Genomic DNA, 25,189 nt, shown 5'->3' with positions numbered 1-25,189 from the left:
CCCCTGACGCCGGAGCAGCCTGGGGTCTGGAGATCCTCGATACGGGGCCACCCTGATGGAGCCCCCCAGAACGCGGCGCATCCATCCTGGAGCACCCCTGATGCCGGAGCGTTCCAGTGGAGCCCCCCAGAGCCCGGAGCATCCCGGTGCCTGGAGCATCCTTCCCGGCCGGGCCCGCGGGAGGGCGCAGCGAGCGGCGAGCGGCTCTCCGGGGCCGGGCAGGGCGAGGGGGCCGGGCCCGGCCCGTGCCCGCCCCGGGAGCGGCGTCGCACGGGGCCGCGGCGGCGGCGGGGCCATGGCGGTGGCGGAGGCGGCGGAGGCGACGGTGCCGTGCCGGGTGCAGTACCTGGAGGACGCGGATCCCTTCGCCTTCGGCAGCTTCCCGGAGCCCCGGCGAGCCCCGGTGTACGCCCTGGAGGAGGCGCTGGCCCTGGGGGCGCAGCTGCCCGCGCTGCACCGCCTGGTCGGGGCCCCGCTGCCGGTGAGCGGGGACGGGGACGGCGGGGAAAGCCCGGTGCGGTGGGAATTGCCGGCTGGAGGGCACCGGGGGGGCGAGGGATGGGACGGCGTGTCCCCGGGGTGAGCCTTCGGGAGATGCCAGCCTCGGCCGCCCCTCGTGAGTCGGCGGGAGGAAGAGGATGTGCCGCTCAGAGCGGAGGAACCGTGGCAGGGGGAAGCGGGATGAAGGCACGCGTCCATCCCCGTGTGGTCGGGCTGAGGCAGGCGGCGTGTTCCGCCCCGGCCTCGCACTTCCACGCCGGGAGCGGAGCGCACCGCTCCGCCTGGGACACTTCCAGTGTTGCTTCTTTCTGCGGCGCCCGGAGCTTGGGGAGGTGATGGTGGGGGCGGACGGCCCCCAGCCCCTCATCCCAGCGGTCCGGCAGCAGCTTTGTCAGCGGAGAGCAGTACGGAAATGTATGCTGAGCAATTTCCTTCAGCTGGCAGGAAGGCAGGAGGCTGGATGTGAAGCGAGGCACCCGTGCCTTGTTTGTGTGTCCTCAAGTCTGGCTCGGGCTGGGAAGTGGGGGGGAAAGGGGAGACAGGGCACCCTCCCTGTGTACCTGCTGTGGGTGTGATGCTCTCGGAGCATCCTTCTCAGGATGGGGACAGGCTTGTTTTCTTCTTTAGGAACGCGGGACCCAGCAGAGCTTGGCAATAGCTGAGCATCTCCGTCCTGCAGCGCTACGGGAGTGCAGGGAAGGGAGGCAGGAACCCCGGCTGGCTGGGGGGAGCTCCGCTCAGAGCTAGAGCGGAGAGATGGAGCAGCAGGAGGGTGAAATTCAGCTCGTTGTGCCCGACACTGAGCTTGCTGACCTTCCAGGGGAGAGGCGATCACTTTGAGACCTTTGCCTGCACAAAAAAAAAGAAAAAAAAACGTCCCGTTTATTCCCCTTTTCATTTTTCTTGGAGCAAAGAAGCAGCGTCTCATGTCGCCGTCATGGGATTTTTAGGTGGTGACTAAGGGGAGTTTGTTTGGGAACAAACAGCCTGGAGACATGACGAATGGAGCAAACTCAAGTTTCAGGCGTGTGCAGGAGCTGGGCAGGAGCTGGCTGTAACGGGATCCCCAGCCCAGGGTGCTGCCATGGTGGCACGGGGCAGTGGAGGGGGAGGGGAACCTGGACACTGCGTTCCCGAGGGCGGGAGCGTTGCAAGGAGGTCCTGTGCCCACCAGAAGTGTGTTGATCCTGGGATTTCAGGCTCTGTTCTCTACCTACACCAAGCTCTGGATATTTTTTCCCTGTATCATCCCATTCACCCTTGGTGAAACCACAGGTGAACAGCCTGGATCCTGTTCTGGGTTTTTAAACCAGATTTCTGGATTGTATAGGTTATAAACCATGCTGCCTTTACCGGGCAGCGCTCTCTGAGGCAGCGAGGGCTGCAGAATGCCCCACCTGACAGGCTGGGATGCTGGCTGGGGTTTGCATGAGCAAATGTGCTCACTGGGAGCCTCCCACAGCAGGATTCACAGCCTGTGCAGTGATGTCGGTCTCCCAGGCCACTCAGTTCAGTCAAAATTCAGAGCTGGCACTCTTGGAGCCATGCAGATGTCGTTCCCCTGGCATGACCAGCCAAAGCCTCCCCTGGTGCCTTTTGTGCCAGGTTGCACTCAGCTCCATTAGTCACCACCCTAAAATTAGTAGATGAACACTCAGATTTTTCCCAAGGAACTGGCTGTAAAAAAATTCATCTGGGAATGCCAGGTGCCAGGTTTGTCCTGCTGGGCTCATGCCCGGACCTGCAGAACACTGGAGGAGGATGCAGCAGCCAGGAGGGAGCTGGGCTGGGGTACCCTCATCGCTGGAGGAAGACTGAGCTGCAGGCACCCATGGGAGAGCAGCTGAGTCCTACTCTTGCTGGGCCCAGCTAAGCAGCCCCTGTGCTGGGGACAGCTTAGAGATGATGAGCAAGAGGTTTCTGGTGCAAGCATCACTGCCTTGAATAGCCTGTCCTGCCCCATGACACCCTTGGTGCTTCCTCTCCCTGAACATGATCTGTCACTGATGACTTTTTCATGCTCTCCGGGAAGTGTGTTTGTGCTTGGAAATACCTTCCTGCTTTGTTTGCTGCTGCTGCATTGTTTGCCTCCAGGCTGATACTATCTTCTCAGCTTTCCAGCATTTTTCTAGTACCCTTGGGTGATGCTTGTGCAGGGCGTGGTCATTCTCTGAACCTCTGCAGGCAGGTTTTGACAGGGCAGGTTTTTTTGGCTGTCCTTTAAGTCCCCAAATGCCCCTGAGCACTATCTCGCCTCTGAATCTGGGGATTTTTCCAAACAATTGCAAAACCCATCAGGCTAGATTTTTACATTCTCCTTCCTCCCCCGGAAATCTGGGAAGAGCAAACAGTTCACTGGCCTCAGTGCCATAAACTTGCTGAGAGCTCTTGTACTCAGTAGATGTGCTGGTGGGGCAATCTCTGTGTGTGAAGTGAGCAATCCCCATCCCACGGCCCTGGTGCCCTCTGTTTCCTAACAGGCTTGAGGAGGGCTTTGGTGAGAGTCTTTGCCCCACTTCACCCCTGGACTGCACAAAAGCAGTGAGGAGGGATCAGCAGCAGCACTGAGTGTTGGTGCTCAGCAGCCCCCAGCACTCCCCAGCTCCCAGCACGCATCCCAACAAGGATCCATTCCTTGCATGGATCCCTGGAAGGGAGATGCAGCCAGGCATTCATGCCATGGCTTTTCCACGACACCAACTGCTGCCTAGGACTGGGGTGCTCCCGCTGCCACAGCTCTGTTGATGAGCAGTGAGCCCTGGAGGAGCTTCCAGAGGGAAGCAGGTTTGCACTTCTGGGCTGACTCTGGGTGACCTCCAGAGATCCCTCCTGGCTTGGGTATTATTTCCTGCCCCCAGAAGGCAGTGGCAGTGTTCTCATCCATCTGCTGCCATCCATCATGCAGGAGTGGGCAAGCACCTGGGTGCCCTGGCAGTGGACACCCCTCTTAGCCCTGCAGCTAAAATGTGGTGAATGCACTTGGCTGGGGTTGGGGTGGGTCCTGTGGCTGGTGTAACTCTGTAAACCATCAGCCCCTGTGTGTTTTGGGAGGATGATGAGCAGCTGGTGATGCCAGGGCTTTCTGACCTGTCAGTGCCTCATGTTTAACTGCTGCCTGGTATATTTAAATAATATATTTTACTGTAATTTCCCCACAGGCTTTCTAGGAGAGCTGCAGCGACATTGGGAAATTGTGGTTACTGCAAAAAGAAAGTGTTAGAAAGGGGGTCAAAGTGTTTCCTTTGCTGGCAGATAAAGAGGATATTTGCTTCCTGGCCTCGGAGCATCCTCCCATGTGGGGGTGCTGTGATAGGAGTGAGCAGGAAAATGTGATGCTGTGGTGGGTGGTGTGAGTTTGTCTGTGCATGGACAATGTCTCCATGTTGGAGGTGAGGAGGTTTCCATTACATCCCCATTGAATCCTGGAATGGTTTGGGTTTGAAGGGACCTTAAAGGGATCATCTTATTCCACCCCACTGCCATGAGCAGCAACACCTTCCTTTAGAGCTCTTGTTCCAAGTCCCACCCAGCCTGGCCTTGAACACTTCCAGGGGTGGAGCATTCAACACAGACAGAAACCTTTTCCAGGTCGTGGGTCCTTGTTACACATCAGGGCTGACACCAGCATTGTGTCCTCAGCGAGACCCCAGAACCTCCCCGTGAGTGGGTGAAGGACATCCATCCATCCACCCATCCATCCATCCACCCACCCACCCACCCACCCATCCACCCATCCATCCATCCATCATCCACCCATCCATCCATCCATCCATCATCCACCCATCCATCCATCCATCATCCATCCATCCATCCATCCATCCATCCATCCATCATCCATCCATCCATCCACCCATCCATCCATCCACCCACCCACCCACCCACCCATCCACCCATCCATCCATCCATCATCCACCCATCCATCCATCCATCATCCATCCATCCATCCATCCATCCATCCATCCATCATCCATCCATCCATCCACCCATCCATCCATCCACCCATCCATCCATCCATCATCCATCCATCCATCCATCCATCCATCATCCATCCATCCATCCATCCATCCATCCATCCATCCATCCATCCATCATCCATCCATCCATCCATCCATCCACCCATCCACCCATCCACCCATCCACCCACCCACCCACCCACCCATCCACCCATCCATCCATCCATCCATCCACCCATCCACCCATCCATCCATCCATCCATCCATCCATCCATCCATCCATCCATCCATCATCCATCCATCCATCCACCCATCCATCCATCCACCCACCCACCCACCCACCCACCCACCCATCCATCCATCCATCATCCACCCATCCATCCATCCATCATCCATCCATCCATCCATCCATCCATCCATCCATCCATCCATCCACCCACCCATCCATCCATCCTGCTGCAGGGTGGCTGGGACTCCCAGGAGCCACGGGCTGGATGTGTGAGCGTGGGACACTCTCCTCTCCCAGCTCTGCTTTGCCCTCAAAATCTGGCTCATTCTGTAATGGTTTACCAGGCAGGAGACAGATCAATCAGAGCCACCCTGCACTGGGAGCTGTCAGTGACCTGTGACCCCAACTTGCTGCCCCCAGCAGCATGACACTGGGATCCCAGCTTGATCCTACAGGGTGTAAACCCCTTGTCTGAACAGCCCCTGGCCCTGGGCAGTTGCTGCTCCCTGACATGGAAGTGCTGCCCAGGATTTTTGGCAGGGCTGCAGGAGCCTGGGACAGCCTCTGTCCATCCCCAGGGAGGCCACAGCCACGCCAGGGCCCAGTGCTTGGAGCATCCCTAGTGGGAAACGCTGCCAGGCTCACACGGGAAATAGGCGGGGTCAGGTCCCGGGGCTTGGCCTCCCCCCGCCAGCTGGGACATGTCACCAGAGCCAGAGGAGCTGGGGATGTTAACTCTGGCTTGCTGGGGCTGTGACAGCCCAGAGGAGGCAAGATTCCCCTGAGCAAACCCTGTGTGGGGTCAGTGTTAGAGACTCGTGCTGTGAAGGCAGAGCTGGCAGCCAGGAGTACCTGCCCAGTGCCAGCAGCCTGTGCTTGCTGCACGTTGCCATGGCTGGCTGGCGTGGCCAGTGGCCACAGGAGGTGGAGTGGGACACATCAACATCCAAACCACCAACAGTGCCCTGCCAAATTGCCCATATTAATTACTTCATGCATGTGTCATTTGACTTTACCCTCTGGTATTAACGTCACACTCAGAGTGAATTCACATGTGTGAGCCTGTGCACAATGCTGCCATGCAAGGAGATGGGAATGCCATGGAAAGGAATCCCAGTGAGATGCTGGAGCCTTACCCAGAGCTGCTGTGGGATCTCCAGGGCCACAGTGGGGAAAGGCATTGAAGGGAAAGGCAGAGAAGCTGTGACTGTTCCCATCTGAGCTCTTCAGCCACAGGACTGTGCCTGGAGCTTTTGCAATTTGGTGCTGAAATTGAGGTGGGGTTTTAGATGGCTGATGGATCCCCATTTCTCTCCCCTATTGCTGCTTGCACTACCTGCTCTTGTTTGCAGCATGAGCAGCTTTAATACTGGGGTTTTATCCCAGTCCTCAGCTCCTGCCCTGCAGATGCGTTCCTCGGAGATGGGATGAGCAGGGAGAGGGTGGGGCAGGGGAGTTGCAAGTGGTTTGGGAACGGCTCCAGCGTGCAGGGGAGGCAGGGTGCTGGCACTGCCCTCCTCTGCTCTGCTCATACCTCGAGGGTGAATTGCTGTGTCCCAGAAGACGTGCCTGGGTGCTGTGGGGTGCTGCTGGCTCCAGGGTACCTCATGGACGCTGTGGGTGCAGTGCCCACTGGCTGTGCACCGTGGGTGCTGTGCATGGATTTTGTGGGAAGGTGCCCCTTGCCCCAGCCTCATCCCAGGGCTGTGCTGACTGGAATTCTGATGGAAGATGCCACGTGGCTCTGGGCTGAGTCAGAGGGTGTGTCAGCCAGGGCACATCCCAGGGATTTCACTGCTTTGGGGGGTCCCTGGCTGGGCTGGGTGCCCTCAGACCCAGTCCCTGCAGGCGGGGTCAATTTGCCAGCCCTGGGAGGAGGTGGATCCTGCCCCAGTTGAGCCCCTGCTGACTAAAGGGAGCCAATCAACCCCTTGCCGTGGGTCCCACCCAGGGATTGCTGAGGAGCTCAATGCTGGCAGGACTGCCCTCACTCACCCTCTTCCAGCCTGGGGCTCCGTGTTTCTCCACAACCAGCACCAGGCTGATGTCGTTGTGACAAGCCCCTGCCCAGGTAATAATTAGCATTCACTCCATGATTCACAGAAGGTTGATCAATCTCTCTTTGCATTAAGTAACCCATTGCTTTTATAGACAGTTACAGTATACGTAGACTTAATTGGTCCTGAATCCAAACACTATCACCATTTCTAATTAAGAAACCACCTTTTGGTAAACAATCTACGTGTTCACAACAATAGGTGCAGCAAGTGAAGATAAGAATTGTTTCTCATTCTTTTCTCTGATCTTCTCACAGCCTTTCTCAGGCAATGCCTGGGAAAGTTGTGTGTTTCTCTCTGTGGCCTGAGAGCTGCTGCCACAGGCTGAGCAGGAGGTGCTCGGGCGTCTCCCTGCAGAGCCAGTGACTGGGGACAGGTGGGACATGCCACCTCACTCCAGGATGTGCCTGCCAGGATGGGCGGGGGGTGGCCTGGGAATGCTCTGGGAGCCTGTAGGGCTGTGGTGGGCATGGGCACTCAGCCTCGCTGTCTGCATCCCCAGCTGGAGGACTGCACGCTGCAGGTCTCACCCTCTGGACACTACCTGGACCTTGACTTATCCCTGCTGGAACAGAAGGATGATCTGGAGGGTTTCTATGAGGAGGTCAGGTAGGGCACATGAGGTATCTGAGGCCCATGGGGGTACGGGGACCCCACATGTGTGTGTACACCATGGGGAGGAGCTGTGGGGCTCCCACTGCAGGCACTCACAGCACATTTCCCCACCTTAGGAAGGGGAGGCGGCCGACCCTGATCCTGCGCACGCAGCTCTCCGTCCGAGTCCACGCCATCATCGGTGAGTCGGGGCTGCTCCCTCCTCCAGCCTGGTCCAGCAGCTCCACTGCCCTGGAGGGTGGAGCTTTGCCTCTGCAGTGAGTTTTGGCCAGGGTTTTTGTGATGGAGAGGGCTGCTGCCACCCCATAACCCTCCCAGAGATCAGGACTTTTGCCTCTTGGGCTGGGAGCCCACCACCCACTGCAGTTATTCTGGGTCATTCAGGCAAGCTCTAAATATAGCTGTAAGACATAAACAAAGGGCTCTTGCGCAGCAGAAAGTGCTGCCATGGTTCAGGCAGCCTGCTCTGAGGTCCTGCAAAATATTCAGGAGTTTCAAGCCTTTTTTTTTGCCTTTGGCAGGGGAAAAACAAGCACTGAGCAGAGTGATGCCAGAAGGGCATCAGCTGACTGTGCAGGGCTGCAGCTGAACTATGCAGGAAGGGGCAGGAAGCCCAGGGTCAGGGTCATGGTCTTGCTCTTTGCCAGCAGTTCCCAGGCTCTGTCTGAGCCCTGAGCTCTTCTGCTGTTCCTCCCAGCAGCTCTGCCTTCCCTCTCAGCTCCCTGACAAGCTGATAAGCAAGTGGAGGAGGCTGCCAGGTCACTGTGTTTTACAGGGCATATCTGGAGGACTACTTGGACATCTTGTTTTTAGCTTGTTGCAGCTCTAAGCCGGACCCAAATAAGTTGGGATGCTTGGCTAACTCAGTTTTTGCATGTGGGAAATGCTGGTCCCAAAGGCTTTGGTGTCTTCATGGAGCCTTCCTGGCTGCTCCACGATGGCTCCTGCCTGCAGGCACCACCCCCATAAGCACACAGTCTCCACCCCAGTGACAGTCCTGTCCCTGAGCAACCTGTGGCACACTACTGGCCTTCCTATTCCCATCCTGTGGTTTTTCCCAAGCCCTGGAGCTGCTGAGAACTCTGGAACCATGGCATGGCTGTGCCCAGGGAGGCATGGCTAAAAGTAGCTCAACCTCCTGCCTGTGTTCCTGTTTAGGTTCTGCACAGGAAACCAAAGGGGATATTTGTGTCATTGCTGGTCAGAAAAAGAGGGCACAAAAAAGGAAATAGGAAAGTGGGAGGGCTGAAATGTGTAGTTGTGGTACAGCAGCTGCTTCCAGCCAGTGTGTCCCACAGCCGGGGCAATGCTGGGGTGATGGCACAGGGATCAGGATCAGGATAAGTCAGGATGAGGGGCTTTCCCAGGAAGTTGGGAGCATTTGGGAGCCCCAATTCAGCGGTGAGCCACTCACACCACATGTCTCCTTTCCTCCCAGAGAAGCTGTACAACTCACAGGGCCCCGAGCTGCGGAGGTCCCTCTTCTCCCTGAAGCAGCTCTTCCAGGTGAGGTGATGCTGGTGTGGTGGGGGACAGGGGCTCCCCCAGGGCTGGCTGCCCACCCCACACTGTGGTGACACTTGGCCTTCTCCCCACAGGAGGACAAGGACCTGGTGCCGGAGTTTGTGAACCTGGAGGGGCTGACGTGCCTGATCAAAGTGGGGGCAGAGGCTGACCAGAACTACCAGAATTACATCCTCCGGGGTTGGTATTTGGGCACAGGGCACCTCTCTGGATGCAGAGCAGGTTACCTAAAGAAGCTGTGGATGCCCCATCCCTGGAAGTGTTCAAGGCCAGGCTGGATGGATCTTCTATGCAACCTGGTTTAATGGAAGGTGTCCCTGCCTGTGGCAGGGGAGTTGAAATGGGTCTTAAAGGTCCCTTCCAACCCAGAGCATTCCAGGATTCTGTGCTTGTCCTGAGGGAGGGAGGCTGGCACTCAGGGCAGGCGAGTCAGAAAGTCCACTAGGGCTACTCTGCCTTCCCAGCAGCCAGACATTGCCCTTGCTGCAATGATGCTGTGCAGGGATGGGAATTCCCAACCCCTGCCTGCTGCACCATTGGCCTGCCCACTCTCTGCCTTGCAGCCTTGAGCCAGATCATGCTCTTCGTGGACGGAATGCAAGGTGTCATCAACCACAATGAGACTGTCCAGTGGCTGTACACACTGTCAGGAAGCCCAGTGAGTGCCTGTTGCTCTTGGGGGGCTGCCTGTGCCCTCCACTGCACCCCCTTCCCTTCCCTGCTTGTGGCTGTCCCCTTGAACCATCCCTCAGAGGATGTACTTCACTTTCTGCCTCTGGGCTTGGTACCCTGGTACCATTGCTTGTGTTGGGTCCTGCTCCCAGCCTTCTGGAAGTCACCCAGGATCTGCAGACCTCCCTGTCCTCATGTGACTGCATTCCCAGGCACAGAGCTTGAGTAAGACACTCCTGCTCCAGCTCCCTTCCCAGTGCCTCTTGGCCATCAGCCTCACAGCTGCAGGTCCCTGGCCCCACAGCAAAGCTCCCAGTCCTGGGGCATGGGCACAGCCACCCCACAGTGCCCCAGCAGACGCAGGCAGGCCCCTGTCAGTGCTGCTGTCCCAGCTGCCATCCCTTGTCCCAGTTTCGCCTGGTGGTGAAGACAGCACTGAAGCTGCTCCTGGTGTTTGTGGAGTACACCGAGCCCAATGCCTTGCTGCTCATCCGCGCCGTCAACGCCGTGGACCAGGCGAGGGGTGAGTGCAGCTCCAGCTTCCTGCCAGGTCCCTGCTGGGGGACAGTGTCACCCCTGGCCTGCATGTCACCTCTTCATGCCCCTTTTCCCAGGAGCCTGTCCGTGGTCCAACTTAATGGCCATCCTGGAGCAGCGCAACGGGGCTGACACCGAGCTGCTGGTGTTCACCATGACACTGATCAACAAGGTCTGGGGGGGTGTCCCCGTGGTGCCACACTGCTGGGGCTCAGTGTTGGTCACCCCAGTGCCAGCAGCATCCCTCTGATTCTGCCCAGACACTGGCAGCTCTCCCAGACCAGGACACCTTCTACGACGTGACCGACTGCCTGGAGCAGCAGGGCATGGAGCAGGTGGTGCAGCAGTACCTGGGCAGCAAGGGCACCGACCTCGACTTGAAGCAGCAGTTCACGCTCTACGAGGTGAGTGGGGCTCCAGCAGGATCTGGCCATGTGCCAGTGCCTCCAGCAGGGAGGGTGAGTGCATGGAGCGGCAGGGATGCTGCTGTGCCCGGTGCCATGCCCCTAGTCCCTCCACAGAGTGCTCTGAAGCTGGAGGATGATGTGGAAGAGCCGCCCTCAGGGGGACGCAAAGAGCGGAGGAGGACAGACGAGGGCCGGCGTGGGCGGCGATCCCAGGGTGGCTCTCAGGATCCCAGTGCCGATGCCCAGCCACTGCTGGAGTCTCCTGGCACTCCGAAGGAGCCCCCAGCTGAGGATACCCTGCCTATCCCTGCACCAAGCAGCCCAGCAGAGTAAGTGCAGCTGGAGGTGGTCTGTGGTGGGGATGCTCATGGGATGGTGAAGACACCAAGATGCTGCATAAGCAGCACTTGCATCCATTGCTGGTGTCAGGGTGGAGAGCAGTCCTGTGGGACCTGCTCTCAGTCCCTGTCATCTTCTTCCAGACCCTGTCCCACCAGCATCTACAACAGCACGTCCAGTGTGCGGCTGGCCCTGGCCCCACCCCTGGCTGAGAAGGAGCAGCCCCCGGGCCCAGGAGAGCGCAGCGTGTACAAGTAAGGAGCCAGGAGGGGCTGGGGGCATGGAGGTCCCCCCCAGGGCAGCAGGGTGGGCTCCCAGAAGCATGGGGTGTGTTCATCTCAGGGCACACTCGGCCTTTCCCCAGGGGGAAGCAGTCTGGGAGGGCGCTGGAGCTGGACAGATGTTTGGTGGGGCAGCAGGTCTCAAAGGTCCAGCCAGGGGCTCCAAGGCATCCTTCGGGCATGCACAGCTCTGCTCCAGCTCCTCCTCATTCTCCTCTCTGCCCACGCTTGCCCTCTCCTCTGCCCACTCTTTCTGTCTTTCCTTTTGCAGGCTGCACCAAACTGCCCCTGTCTGGTAAGTGCCTGGCTCTGCACGTGCATGGTCATAGGATCCCAGAATAGTTTGGGTTGAAAGGGACCTTAAAAAGCATCTAGCTCCAATGCTTCCATTAGACCAGGTTGCTCAAAGCATCCAGCCTAGTCTTACAGGGATGGGGCATCCACAGCTTCTCTGGGCAACCCATGCCAGTGTCTCACCACCCTCACAGGGAAGAATTTCTTCCTAATATCCAATATAAACCTACTCTCTTTCAGCTTAATGTCCTGTTAATTCTCCCTTGCCATGTCCTATGATGCTCTGGGGGAGCAGGCACTTGCACTCACCTTGCTGCCTCCATCCCTTGCCTCTCCCCTTCAAGTCCTACCTGTGGGACCCCAACCCACTCCCCCATCACCCCACAGGATGTGGCACCCTCTGATCCCTGCTTTGGGGTGAGGTGTTCTTGCTGGGGGTGGCACAGCCCGCTCCAGGTAATGGACAATGTCCCATCTCTCCAGCACCTGATGCCACGTGGTGCCTGGGCTGGAAGGGACTTGCCAGGGCTCTCCTGGGGCCATGGGGCAAGGGTTCCATGCTGGAGGGCTGCCAGGTGGGTGTGTGCAGGAGACACGAGCCCCAGGGGACTGCCAGCAGTGGGGGCTAACCCCTGTTTTCCCTCAGGCGGGAGGATGCCCCCTCCTTGCATGGGGACAAGCCTATTTTGAAGAAGTTTGAGTAAGTAGAGGCATGCGTGTGTCTCCAGGCATGCGCTTCCTTGGACTGGTACCTGGCTGGAGGTATCCTGGCTCTGGCCACACAGGGCCTGAGGAGCAGGAGCATGCCCTCAAGTCTCTGCCTCGGTGCCCTCCTGGGTTTTGCAGCTTTTGGATGAGGGTTGCAGTGAACACCAGGTCTGTTGGGACCAACTGGTGACAGCAGCACCCTGTTGGCACAGCCGTGGGGCCATCACCGCTCTCTGCAGGGCTCAGAGGAGGTTGAATCCTTGGTGTCCGCGATGTGGTGTGAGCAGTGCAGGGGATTTCTGTGCTGTGGGACTGGCTGTGCAGTGTGGCGTGGTGTGGTTTGCTGGTTGTCCCTATTGTCCCCATCCCTGCTTTGCTTTTGGCCAACATCCACCCCATCTTGCAGAGCTCGCTTTTTGGAGAACCTGGCTGCAGCCCAGAAGGAGAAGATCTCTTCCATGGCCAAGGGACGCCTTGATGTCCTCAGCGATACTACACTGGAGCATCCTACTGCTCTTGCATGGGAAAGAGACCATGGCACCTCTGATTCCGGGATGGAGCCACCCAGCATAAGTAGGTGCTGCCAGGGTGTGTGCTCCCAGCTCGTCTGGGTCCCTGGGGTGGGGATTAGTGGCCCCTCGGTCCCCATCCCATGCCTGTATCTGTGACACACAGAGCCTTGGAGGAGCTGGTGGTACCTCCTTGCTCAAAATGCCAGCATCTGAGCACACCCCACTGCAGAGCAGGACTCCAGCTCTACACTGAGCCCAGCACCACCTGGCCCCTCCAAGCAGATTGTCCCAGCTTCTCCCTCTTTCCCTGCAGGGTCTCATTTGGCTCGATCTGACATCACTGACTCCTGCAGCACCATCTCCTCTGACACCAAGTTTATGCTGGACATGCTGTATGCCAAGGGCTCCTCGGAGTCGGGGAGGGAGAAGATGTTCCATGAAAGACCTTTATCCCCCCAGATCCAGGGTGAGGTGGAGATGGACACCAAGGGAAGTAGCAGCCAGGAGCAGGAGAGTCCCCGGCTCCGTGGCAGGGCTCCAGACGGGCCAGTAGCCAGTGCCCATGCCAAGCTGGTGCGTGCCATGTCCAGCATAGATGATGAGACCCACACGCAGAAGCTGGAGAACACCGGGATGATGCCCATCAAAAAGGACACAGAGCTGACATGGGAGCGCCTGGAGACCATCCCTGTGCAGCTGAAGATCAAGGACCTGGACTTCACCGATTTGGGTGAAGAAGAAGACTTTGACATCCTGGACACAGGGCCAATGACCAATGGGTCTTTCCTCCATCCTGGCATTGAAGCAATGAGTGCTGGAACATTCATGGCTCCCCCTCCACCTCCTGCGCTCCCTGGTTGCCCACCACCACCACCTCCACCTCCTGCCATCCCTGGTTGCCCACCACCTCCACCTCCTGCGCTCCCTGGTTGTCCACCACCTCCACCTCCTGAACTCCCTGGTTGCCCACTACCACCACCTCCACCTCCTGCAGTCCCTGGCTGCCTGCCCCCACCAGGGCTGCCAGGTCCCTCAACAACAGATGGCCCCTCCCAGGCCAAGAAGAAGAGGACAGTGAAGCTCTTCTGGAAGGAGCTGAAGCAGCTGGATGGCACTGTGGAGCCTGGCAGGTTTGGCCAGGGAACACTTTGGGCATCCCTGCAGAATGTCGAGGTCAATACTGCCAAACTGGAGCATCTCTTTGAGTCACGGTCAAAGGAAGCGCCAACCTCAAAGGTACCACTGGGCACCATTGGCCAAGGGGACTTGATGGGTGGGAGGAAGGCTGTGGGTTCCTCTGGGGACCCTGTTACCCATTCCCTATGTCAAGGATGGGCACCAGAAGCCTGGAGGCTCAGTGGGGATGGTTATAGGCCATGCACAGATTTGGTTTGGCTCACTGCCTGGTTTGTGTTTGGTTCCCCATGTTCATAAGTTCATGAAGGTGAGCTCTTTGCCTGGCTGTCCCCATCCATTCTGTCCTCTTTGCAGAAAGCCATTGATGGGAAGAAGGTGGTGGTGGTGTTGGACCCTAAGAGGAGCAACGCCATCAACATTGGCCTCACTGTGCTGCCTCCCATCCATATAATCAAGACAGCCGTGCTCAACTTTGATGAATTTGCAGTCAGTAAGGAAGGAATTGAGGTGAGGGCAAGAGAAGCAGGCTCAGCTCCTCTGAGGTTCCTCAGTAGGTCATTTCCCCAGGCTTGGAGGTGTCCGTGCCATGATGCCTGGGGTGACAAATCCTGTGTATGGGAGTCTGACATATCCCTCTTTCCCTGCTCCAGAAAATCCTAACCATGGTCCCAACTGAGGAGGAAAAACAGAAGATCCAGGAGGCCCAGTTGGCCAATCCTGATGTGCCTTTGGGCTCTGCAGAGCAGTTCCTGCTCTCCCTGTCTTCTATCAGTGACCTCACGGCCAGGCTTCAGCTCTGGGCCTTCAAGCTGGACTATGAGAGCCTGGAGCAGGTACAGAGCCATGTATCACATCTTCACATCTGCCCTCCACCCTACCACTGCTGACACCCCAGCAGTGCTAAGCACTGAGCCAAGCATGTTTCTGGTGAGGACCTGTCGTATCCAAACATGGGAGGTACCCCAAGATGGCTGGGGATGGGCCGCAGATCCCCAAGGCAAGCATGGGCTTGGATTGCTTAGGAGGTGGTTGTCCTCATGGGTGAATGCTGAAGCTCCCAAGGGAGAGAGTGGCCAAGGGATCTCACCTGCTTCTCCCCTCACCCAGGAAATCGCAGAGCCACTCTTTGATCTGAAGGTAGGCATGGAGCAGCTGGCCAGAAATCACACATTCAAGTGCATCTTGGCCACACTGCTGGCCACGGGCAACTTCTTGAATGGTTCCCAGGTGAGGAGCAGGGTGAGGACTAGCCATGGTGTGTGGGTACCCAGAAGGGTCTGTGGGGAGCTGGGAGGTACTGCTGGGGACTCAGTGGATCTGCAGATTGGAAGTCTGCTGGAGCAGGGAGGAGAGTTCCTGCTGAGTCCATTGGGTTTCAGAGCAGAGGCTTTGAGCTCAGCTACCTGGAGAAGGTCTCGGAAGTGAAGGACACAGTGCACCGGCAGTCCCTGCTCTACCATCTCTGCCAGATGGTGGTGGAGAAGTTCCCAGAAACCACTGACCTCTACTCAGAAATTGCCTCCATCACCCGCTCCGCCAAGGTGAGGCAAGGCAGGTGACACCTGGGCAAGGGGAGGCTGTGGGACCTGCGGCTGCCGAGCTACACCAGCATGGCCATGGACTGACATCTCACTCTTCCAGGTTGACTTTGAAGAGCTGGCCAACAGCCTGGTGCAGCTGGAGCGGAGGTGCAGGGCCTCCTGGCACAACCTGAAGGTGATTGCCAAGCATGAGACCAAGCCGGTGCTGAAGACGAAGCTGACAGAATTCCTCAAGGACAGCACCCAGCGCATCATCGTCCTGAAGGTGGTGCACAGGCGTGTCCTCAACAGGTTGGTGGCTTGGGGACGCGGCAGGAACCTTGCGGTCCTGTTGGTGGCCCTCCGTGACTGATGTTCCTGTAGGTTTCACTCCTTCCTGCTGTACCTGGGGTACCCAGCGAGCGTGGCGCGGGAAGTGAAGGTGACGTCCATCTGCAAACTGCTGCAGGAGTTCGCCCTGGAGTACCGCACCTGCCGGGAGCGCGTCCTGCTGCAGCAGAAGAAACGCGCCGCCCACCGCGAGCGCAGCAAAACCCGGGGACGGCTCATCACCGAGGTACGGGGACACTCGGCTGGGCGCCACCAGCAGGTGACACTCCCCGTGTCCCCAGCACCAACATCTCCTCCCACTGCAGACTGAGAAGTTCTCCGGCATTGCCGAGGCAGTTCTGCCACCTGCCATGGTGTCCAGCAGCCCCAAGGAGCAGATGGAAGCGGGTCACGAGAGCATGAAGATTTTGCTGACCTCCCCCACAGATCTCCCTGCCCGCCGCAGCCGAGCCAGCCAGGGTAGGAGCAGGGTGGCAGAGGAACTCAAGACGTGCCCAGCTGGCTGGGAACAGCTGGTGCCAGCATCCTTTTTGTCCCCATGCAGGAACAGGGCATGGCACCCCAACCCAGACCTCTCCAGCCCAGGAGGATGTTCCCAGCTCACCCGATGATGCTTCAGATGAAATCATGGACCAGCTGGTGAAATCAGTGACTCACAATCCCAACCCCCGACCCTGCCCCAACAAGGAGCGCAGGAGGTCCCGTGTCAACAGGAAGTCCTGTAAGTGCCATCCCTGCGTCCTTGTGCCCTGTTCCATCCCTGTTCCACACTCTGTCCCTGTACTCTGTCCCATCTCCATGTCCCTGTCCCATGTCTGTGTCCCTGCTCAGATGCTTTTTCCCAGCTCTGTGTCCCTGTCCCCTTACCCTTTCCCATCTCTTTGTCTCTCTTGCCATGCCCTGTCCCATCTCTCTTCCCAGGCTCTGCCCAATCCCCATACTCCCTCTCATCTCTGTCCCTGTCGCTGTCTTCTGTTCCATCTCCGTGTCTCCGTGCTCTGTCCCCATGCCTTGTCCCTTGTTCCCCCCGTCATGGGTGTGCCACCATGAAGTACCCTGATACCAGTCCATGCCCTGGCCCTAGCTGAGCAGGCCCCCTGTGTGGGACTCTGGCACCCATGGCTGTTTGTGCTGCCAGTGCCACGCTCTCCCTCCCGCAGTGCGGCGGACGCTGAAGAGCGGGCTCAGCGACGACCTGGTGCAGGCGCTGGGCCTGGGGCAGGCGCCTGGCATGGAGGTTTGAGGGGGCTCTTGCTGCTCCCCACTGCCAGCAGCCCCAGGGCAGGACGTGGTGGCAGCCCCTGTGGTTCAAGGAAAAGCACGCTCCGCACCTTTGGCCTCGCCTCACTTTGCCCTGCTGGCCTCCAGCTTCCAGAGGTGCAGGCAGCAGGATGGGAGTGATGCCCCAGAGCTGCTCCATGGCCACTGGGATGGAGGAAGCTCAGCACTCGTGCTTGGAGGCTCGAGGTTCATCTTCTCAACAGTATTAGAGGGGTCAAGGGGCTGGGCTCAGATACCCTCTGGGAACTGGGTCTGGCCCACAGCCACTGTGGCAATAAAATGATTTGATATGCTGTCAGCTTCTCTTGTTCCTGTACCTGAGAGGCCAGAATGATGTGGTACTTCCTCCCTGGCCAAGCCAGTATCCCTTCTGCATCCCCAGCCCTGCTGCCTGGGGCAACACTCAGCCAGCCCTGTGGCTTGTAGGCATCATTGTCCCTCTGGGGACAGCACGAACCCCTCTATACCGGGACAGCTGGGGGACTTTTCCAGAAGGAGCAAGGACTGCTGCCAGGCTCAAGGCTGCATGCTCAAGGACAGGAGCAGTGGCTCGAGCACAAGGCCACAGCACAGTAAAATTGTCTCACTTCACCTCTCCTTTACAAACCTCTCCTGGGGGGTTTAGCCAGACCCAGACCTCGGTTAGAGGCAGGTTGGTTGTTCTCCTCTAGAGCAGGTCCAGGGCACAGCAGCCATGTATCCCCCAGCTGCAAGCCTCGGAAATATCTGTGCTGGGCAAAGACAGGCTGCTTGTTCCTGTAAATGCATCAAAGACAGCGTCTGCCTGTCCCCATGGGAGCCTGGGAGATGTTCCTGCCACCTCCTATCCCACGTGGCTCATGCCATGCCAGACACGGCTTAGGCCCCACACAGGGTGCTGACTGATGCTTCTCACAGTGGGTACCATTTCTGAGGATCCCCTCTGCCAGTGCTTTGGGCACTCTCACCTGTGGTAGAGGCATTTGGGAATGGTGTCATGTCATCCATCACAGCAGCTCCACCTCGGCGCTGCCCTGGCGCTGGCTCCGGCCCTGAATCCCGCACAGCAGGTCTCTGTGGCTTTCAAGGAATGAAGAAAAACTCCACCGGGCAGGGCAGCTTTTTCCTCCTGGCTATCTCTGCCCAGGGTTGTGCCTCTCCCATGAGGCTGGACATGCCAGCCTGCCCCAGCTTGCAGTGTCTGAGATCTTCCTGAGTGGCCCTGAAAGCAGCAAGATGCCACACTGAGAGCTGCAAGCGTCCCATAAGTGCTCCAAGATATGGTCTGGCTTTCCTGCCTTCTGGGTGCTTGACTTGTGGCTGCAAAGACAGGACAAAGAGGTTATGATAGGCAACAATGAGCCACAGGAGGAAGGAGACAGGGCTGAGAAAGCATCTTCTTGACCCCCTGCACCTACTCCAGGTACCTAAAATGATATTGCACATGTTACGGCCCCAGGATTGTTACTCCTGAGGGCTTGCTGGGGAAAACTGAGGCAGGGTGCAGGGGAATGTGTTTGGGTTTTTCCACGGTTTTGTTTTTTTTTTCCAGCCTTGGTGTTATTTCCAGGATTCCCAGCCTGGCCCTAGACACACGCTGCCCTTGAGTGGAGCCTGAAGTGCTTGGCTTGGCCACAGCACAAGTGCTTTGTGCAAGAAATATGACCAGTAGAGGTGACCCCTGAGAAGGAGAGGGGGTGGCAGGATGCTGGCGGCACCTTTGCAAGCTGAGGGGGGTTTGGGACAGCCAGATGAGGCTTGGTGGGGACCTGGGGCACATGTGGCCTCATGCAGCATCAACAGAGATGGGGTTGGGGTGCTGCACCCCTAGTGGACTTCTCGAGGTGGGATGAAGTGACCCTGCCAGGGCACACCATGGCACCCAGCAGCTCCATCCCTTGCTCCATCCCCATCCCTGCCTTCATCTCTGCGTGGCTCCTGCCCACGCCAGCCCGGGCCCACGAGCTGTGTCGTGCTGCCACGAGGGGGCACGGTGGCCACACGCACGAAGGGGCCGCCCTAAGGGACGCGTCCTGTCCCGAAAGGACTCCCCGTGTCCCGCCGTTCCTCAGCCACTCGCCGCTGGACTTCATTTTGCTGTTCTCCCCTGCCTGGTGGGGCCGCACCCTGCTCCCCCTACCCGGACACACAGCCTGTTCTTCGGGTCTCCTGCTGAACGACAGCCGCGTCCTTGGTCCTGGCTGTTTGGCTGTTTGTCTGGCCGGCGGGGACAGGCTCCTGTCCCCTGTGATCAGCTGTGTCTCCACGGCTTGTCCCTGGCCCTCATCCTGCCCTGGCCCCGTTCCAGGCAGCGGGGAGGAGCAGGGGACAGCAGGAACGAGCCTGGCTCCACTTTATGTTGCATTTATGCTCTTATGTCGCTTCCACCCTTACTGTGATAGGTGTTCCCTGCCTTCTCCATTCCATCTTTTCCATGGGACTGTCCCAGCACAAGATCCCGTTTGCTGCCACACTCTGAGGTCGGCTCCAGCTTCATGCTACATGGGCATGTCCCCACTGCCACCCCCAAGCTCAAGGTGGGGGATTGCCTGTGGTTCTGGCCTCGTGGTTGCCACAAAATCCCACCACCTTGTGTGGGAAGCACAATTCCCACCAGTGACAGCACAACCTCTCTTCTCTTCCCAAGTCAGAGCCATCTCCAACACTTCTTGCCAATACTGGTGCACCCTGGCCACCTTCCAGAAGCATTGTGATCATCTACCCCTCACCCCCTCCCCCCCCAAAATTCCTCCTCCTGGCTCAGCTGGAGGACACCTACTCTACTTCCTGGCCTTAACTCTCTTATGCAACTTCAGGCTGACAACATGCTCCATTCTGCAACCACCTTCCCCAGCAGGATGGGGACATGGAATGGGAACCAGGTCACAGCTGCTGTGACCTACTGCCACCTTCCCTAGGAGCAGAGGAGCAGAATGTCACCTGGAGCATGGCCCAGTCACCTTCCCCTGGCATCTCTCTCCCCCTGACCAAAGGGGAAACACATTTCCCCTGTCCCCATCACTCCAATATTGAAATACAGACTCTGAGATGGGCATGGAAGAGATGGGAGGTTGATGTTGGGCTGGCAAAGCAAGTCTGGCATGGGTACCATACATGACCCAGGAGAATGCTAAGTATTAGTGGAGATGGAATAATTTTGGAGTGATTCATAGCCACACCGAAGGAGTAAGGTCCCTGAAACCCAAAATCAGCTCTGGTTTGGGGAGCCATGGTGTAGAAAGCCTGTGGTGCAGAAAGCCTGGCTGCCAAAGGCTGTGCAGGCACAGTGAGACAAGGTCCTCATCAGGGCAGAAGATGAAACCTCCCAAACTCACGAATGTGTCTGGAAACAGAGCTGTGTTTTGTAAATACCTGGGGATCATGTGCAACCTGAAAAAAACAAGTCAGAGGCAGGAATGTTCTGAAGACAAGGGGGCCTGGAAAGAGCCAGACCCAGGGTCAGCACTTGGCTGGATGCTCCACGCTGCCAGCAAGGCTATCCTGGGGAGCAGCCCTGGTACTCCCTGGAGAGGAGCTGCTCCAGCCACAGCACCCCAGGAGCAAGGAGGTCCTGCCCAGCTGCTGGGGAAAGGTTTGAGCTGTGCCCACCATGCAGCTGAGGTGTGTGGAAACCCCCTACAGATGGAAGATCAAAGCCTGGGTCTCAGGCTGATTCCATCACATGCCATCAGATGCAGCAGACCATGGGCACCAATAGTCAGCTGTGATTTACAGCTTCAAAATATAAGGAAAGATCAAAAAAAGTCCTTTGTCAATTAAGCTGGAAACAAGGAATGGCAAATGCTGGGGAAGAAGAGGAAGAAGATCCCAGAACAAAGAGTTAAGGTGGCTCCATGGAGGCTGTGGCTGAGGTTGGCTGTGCCTTGAGAAGTGCCTCCAGGCTGGGCTTTTTTAGACTCAGTTTCCCATGCCTTAGGTTTGGGAAAGGATGACAGGGATATTAGGTGCAGGAAAAGCTTCCTGGAGGTGAACCTGGCTTAGCTGACTCACAGTCACCTGCGGATCTGTGCTCCCCAGAAAAGAGTGCCACAACAACAGAGTTCCCACTACAGTAGCAAAGTTCAACCAGAACCAAGACAACTGCACAAAGTTCAGTAGTAGGACACAAATATTTGGTGCCAGGAGTAATTAATCACTGTCCTTTGCAAGATGCTTTGGGGCAAAATGAGAGTTAATTCCAGGTGGTGCAACAGCCTTTGTCACCCCTGAACTGTCTCCAGCCCAGATGCCAGTGGGCTCCGGTGTCTCACATCTTCACCGTGAAGGATGAAGCCCTGTCCATTCAAGGGCACTTTGAGGACATTGTGTAGACAAGGAGCCCCCTGTGCTTTATTGCAGCATCCCCTTTCCTGTGGGTTTAACAGTCCATGGAGGGTACCCAGCCCTCAAGTGACACTGAAGGAGGCTTCAGACCCACGGTCCCCTCTCCTGAAACAGCTGCTCCCAGAGAAGGACTGCACCTCATGGCATTTGTGAGGAAGCAAGAGCTGGCACAAATATCCATCAGCACTGAACAGGCAAAAGTGGCCTGTTAGATGCTTGCCTGGGTGGCGTTTCCTGAGGAGATAATAGCCCTGGAAGAAGGACTTGCTGTTTTGGAGAAGATTAAGCACCTGTGGCAGCAACATGCGGATGAATCACAACCCTCATGGGCTTAGAGCCCCTGGAAATGGCTTATGGCACTTTGAAAACAATGTCATGAATCTTCCGCAGATCAGATTAGGGAGTGGAACAATTATCTCAAAACCTGTTAGTCATGGGAGGCTCCAGGAGCTGAAGGAACAGCCTAGGGCAAGGGGAGCACTAGGAAGATGTGGTGTGTGTGTCCTCCCTCCCAGGGACCTGCTTGAGCAGCCCCAGGAGAGGTGTGGGAGGTGGCTGTGGTTGAACCAGCCCTGCTTCCCCTGTGAAAGGTGAGCTGTAATTAGCAGAACGGGTACAGAAGAGCTCAAGTAGGTCAAAAGGTAATGGGGCTATCACCAGCATTTCCCAACAGCATGGGGCGGCTGGGAGGCACCCTCGGGGTTGGGCAATGGGCAGAGGAACAAGGCCAGGCACTGTCTTCAAGGGAAGAGCCACCAGTCACCCTGAATGCACACCAACCTTTTGGGGGAAAGCCGAGGAGCAGCCAGAGACAGCAAATGGTGCTGCTGGTTCAGCCCCACAGCATGGGACCTGTGGTGAGAAAACCCACAGAAAGCCCTGACTGCTGTGACAAAGAACACCACAGCTATCTACAAACCCATCTTGAGGTGTCCCACAAGAAGGGCATCCCAAGAGCATGTGTGAGGAGATCTGGAAGGGATGGATGGATGGATGGATGGATGGATGGATGGATGGATGGATGGATGGATGGATGGATGGATGGATGGATGGATGGATGGATGGACATCCAACACAACTCTAAAGGGGTTGTGAAAATTCATGTTGCAATTTGGGAATGGCCACATCTACCTTCTGTAAAACACCAGCATGGGTACAGACTCTACATTCTGTCTGTCCCTGCAGAGCACCATATCCCTGACCCCACTCCCTTTCATGCTCCAGCACTTCCAGCTTGGCCAGCACAGTGAGGCATGGCCTCTCATGGAAAACAACCTTTAGCCAACAAGATTTTTCAAGCCCTGATGAAGTGATTCGTGGTGAGGTTTAATAGGGTCCTCTTCAGAGCCCAAGTTCCCCGAGGTTGTGCTTTGTGGCCATGTCTTGTTTTCACCAGGTTCAGTAGCCCAGTGCCTGAAGCAAGCAGATTCCTGTGGGAGAGCCCGCGGCCATGCTGTTGGGAGCATCCCTCCTCCTCCTCTACCTTGCCAGCTTCCCAACATTCCCTTGAGCACTTCAAACTCAGCTGGGTGACACCACCACACCCCAGCCAAACCACCCCAGCCTGTTTGACACTGTACTTCTGCAGCCATTGCCATCCCCACTGATGAATTGTACTTTTCTGCCAGTACCAGGGAGGCTGTTTCCAATAAGGATGGCACAGGCATGCCTGACACATGCTGCCACCACAACAGGGCTCGGGTGGGGCAGCCAGTGCTGATGGCAGCACAGCTGGCAGGGCCTGGCTCCACCAGGGAGGGAGAGCGGTGTTGATGATGGCACACGGGAGCCCAGAGAGTGCCCAGAGCCAGGCCCACGGCAGGGACACACGAAGGATCACCGAGTACAGAGACTTGGTGAAATATTAAAGCAGGTGCTTAATAAAGCAAGCCCAGCGGCAGTAATTACCCTGTGTAATTAACCTGGGAAGGAGAGGACTTTGTCCCCCAGCCAGGTGGTGCAGGGAGCTCCTGCCAGGAGCTGCTGGAGGTGGCACGGACCTGGCACCCAGCACTGCACATGGCAGGGCTTCCCCAGGCTTCACTGGAGCAAGCCAGGACCTGACCTCCCAGCGTGGCTCACCCTGCTGCAGCCCCGAATAACACCAGGTAGGTGAGTGGCAGAGCACTGCCTGCTCTGGGTGCTGAGAAATGGTTTGGGATCCCCCTGGAGTTATTGGCTCCAAGTGGCTGGGAGCAGCCGGGAGAGATTCACACCTCAGCTGCCTGCTCTGGGCACTGAGGAACTGAGCATGGCTGGCCAAGGCAGCAGGACCTGGGCAGCGCACTGCTCCTACAGTGCTCCCCCAGCGGGGTCTGAGGGCACCGTGCTGTGCAGGGACACCTGACCGAGGGGCGGCCCTGACAGAGGCCATGCCCCGTGTTCCCCCTGTCCCAGTGGTGCTGGTGGCACGGGTTCTGGCTTGGGCAGCCTCCCTCCTGCTATGCCACCTCCTGCCAGGAAGCTCTGCCTGGACAGGCACCAAGCCGGGCTGTGCCAGGCCGAACCAAACCAAGCCGAGCTGAGTTGAACCAAGCTGAGCTGAGCGGTGCTTACCCAGGTGGCATGACGTGCTGAGCTGTGCTGAACCAAGCTGAGCCAAGCTGTGCTGTAGGTGCCACATAACCAAGCCATGCCGAACCAAGCTGAACCATGCTGGGCTGAGATGAGATGAGCTGTGCCAAGCTGAGCTGAGCCAAGCTGAGCCAAACTGAGCCAAATCAAGCTGAACTGTACCTATCTAGGTGGTACGATGTCCTAAGCCATGCTGAGCTGAGTCATGCTGAGCCATGCCAAGCTCTGCTGAGTTAAGCTGTGCCTATTTAGGTAGCATGATGTCTCAAGACATGCTGAGCCAAGCCAAGCTGTGTCAAGCCGAGTTGTGCCTGCCTAGGTGGTATCTTGTCCTGAGTTGTGCCAAGATGAGCTGAGCCGTCCTGTACATGGCATGACATCCCAAGCTGGGCTAAGCCAGGCCAAACTGAGCTGTCTACCTGGGTGTCCTAAGCTGTGCTGAAATGAGCTGAGCTGAGCTGAATTGCACCTATCTAGGTGACATCATGTTCTGAGCTGAGTCAAACCAAGCTGTGCTGAGCTGAATCAACCCTACTGAGGTGCCACAATGTACTGAGCAGGGCTCAGCCGAGCTGAGCTGGGCCAAGTCAAGCTGTGCCGAGTTATGCCTTTAATGAGTGGCATCATGTCCAGGCAAGACTGAGCCATGCCAAGCTGAGCCGAATTGTGCCTACTGAGGTGACACAATGTCTTGAACTCAGCCAGGCCAAGCCAAGCCAAACTGTGACTATCTGGCACATCATCATGTCCTGGTCCATGCTGAGCTAAGCTGTGCATATTGAGGTGGCATGGTGTCCTGAGCTGTTCTGAGCTGAGCTGTGCCAAGCTGGACCAAGCTGAATTGTGCCTACTTAGGTGGCAAAATGTCCTGAGCAGGGTTGAGCTGAGCTAAGCTGTGCTGACCCAAGATTAGCCATGTCTACTGAGCTGGCAAAATGCCCCAAGCTGTGCTGAACCGAATCTACTTGGGTGGCATCATGTCCCTAGCTAAGCTGAGCTGAGCTGAGCTGAGCCATGCCAGACTAAGCAACACTGAACGCACCTACCTAGGCAGCACAATATCCTGAGCAGGACTGAGCCGAGCCAAACCGTGCCGAGCTGAGCCGAGCCGTGCCTCCCCAGGCAGCGCGATGTCCCGAGCCGTGCCGCGCAGCACCGAGCCGAGCTGAGCCGTGCCGAGCTGCGGGTACCAAGGCGCTCCGCCTTCCCCTGGCCGGCCGCTGGTGTCGGTGCCGCTCCCGGTGCCCGCGGCTCCCGGTGCCCCGGCGGCTCCCGGTGCCCGGCGCTCCCGTCCCGCCCGTCTCCCATTGGCGGCGGCCGGTCCCGCCCCGCCCCGCTCCCCCGCCGGGCGGGTATAAACGGGCGCGGCGGGGC

At 57.6% G+C, this 25,189-nt stretch overlaps 1 protein-coding gene across 2 annotated transcripts; it reads left to right on the top strand.

Annotated features, from left to right (window-relative positions):
• Nucleotides 1-85: 85 nt before the first annotated feature.
• On the top strand, nucleotides 86-17,216 carry FHOD1 (formin homology 2 domain containing 1). 2 transcript variants are annotated; one of them, XM_030282271.4, is made up of 24 exons: nucleotides 227-481; nucleotides 7,243-7,349; nucleotides 7,472-7,536; nucleotides 8,794-8,861; nucleotides 8,954-9,059; nucleotides 9,443-9,537; nucleotides 9,963-10,074; nucleotides 10,166-10,260; nucleotides 10,349-10,492; nucleotides 10,610-10,824; nucleotides 10,978-11,088; nucleotides 11,387-11,410; nucleotides 12,056-12,109; nucleotides 12,524-12,690; nucleotides 12,943-13,865; nucleotides 14,121-14,273; nucleotides 14,417-14,599; nucleotides 14,874-14,993; nucleotides 15,146-15,307; nucleotides 15,408-15,598; nucleotides 15,671-15,863; nucleotides 15,943-16,096; nucleotides 16,182-16,358; nucleotides 16,798-17,216. In XM_030282271.4, the coding sequence occupies exons 1-24, from the start codon at nucleotides 296-298 to the stop codon at nucleotides 16,878-16,880; spliced, it is 3,888 nt and encodes a 1,295-aa protein (XP_030138131.4). In that variant the 5' UTR covers nucleotides 227-295; the 3' UTR covers nucleotides 16,881-17,216. The 2 variants fall into 2 exon arrangements, with proteins under 2 accessions (XP_030138133.4, XP_030138131.4); XM_030282273.4 differs by lacking the exons at nucleotides 11,387-11,410; nucleotides 12,056-12,109 and having other exon boundaries at nucleotides 86-481.
• Nucleotides 17,217-25,189: the final 7,973 nt, after the last annotated feature.

This window comes from Taeniopygia guttata, chromosome 11 (genome assembly GCF_048771995.1).
Source record: "Taeniopygia guttata chromosome 11, bTaeGut7.mat, whole genome shotgun sequence".
NCBI classification, from domain to species: domain Eukaryota; kingdom Metazoa; phylum Chordata; class Aves; order Passeriformes; family Estrildidae; genus Taeniopygia; species Taeniopygia guttata.
The sequence above is the reverse complement of the archived record's forward strand: the minus strand, read 5'-3'. Positions and strand labels throughout refer to the sequence as shown.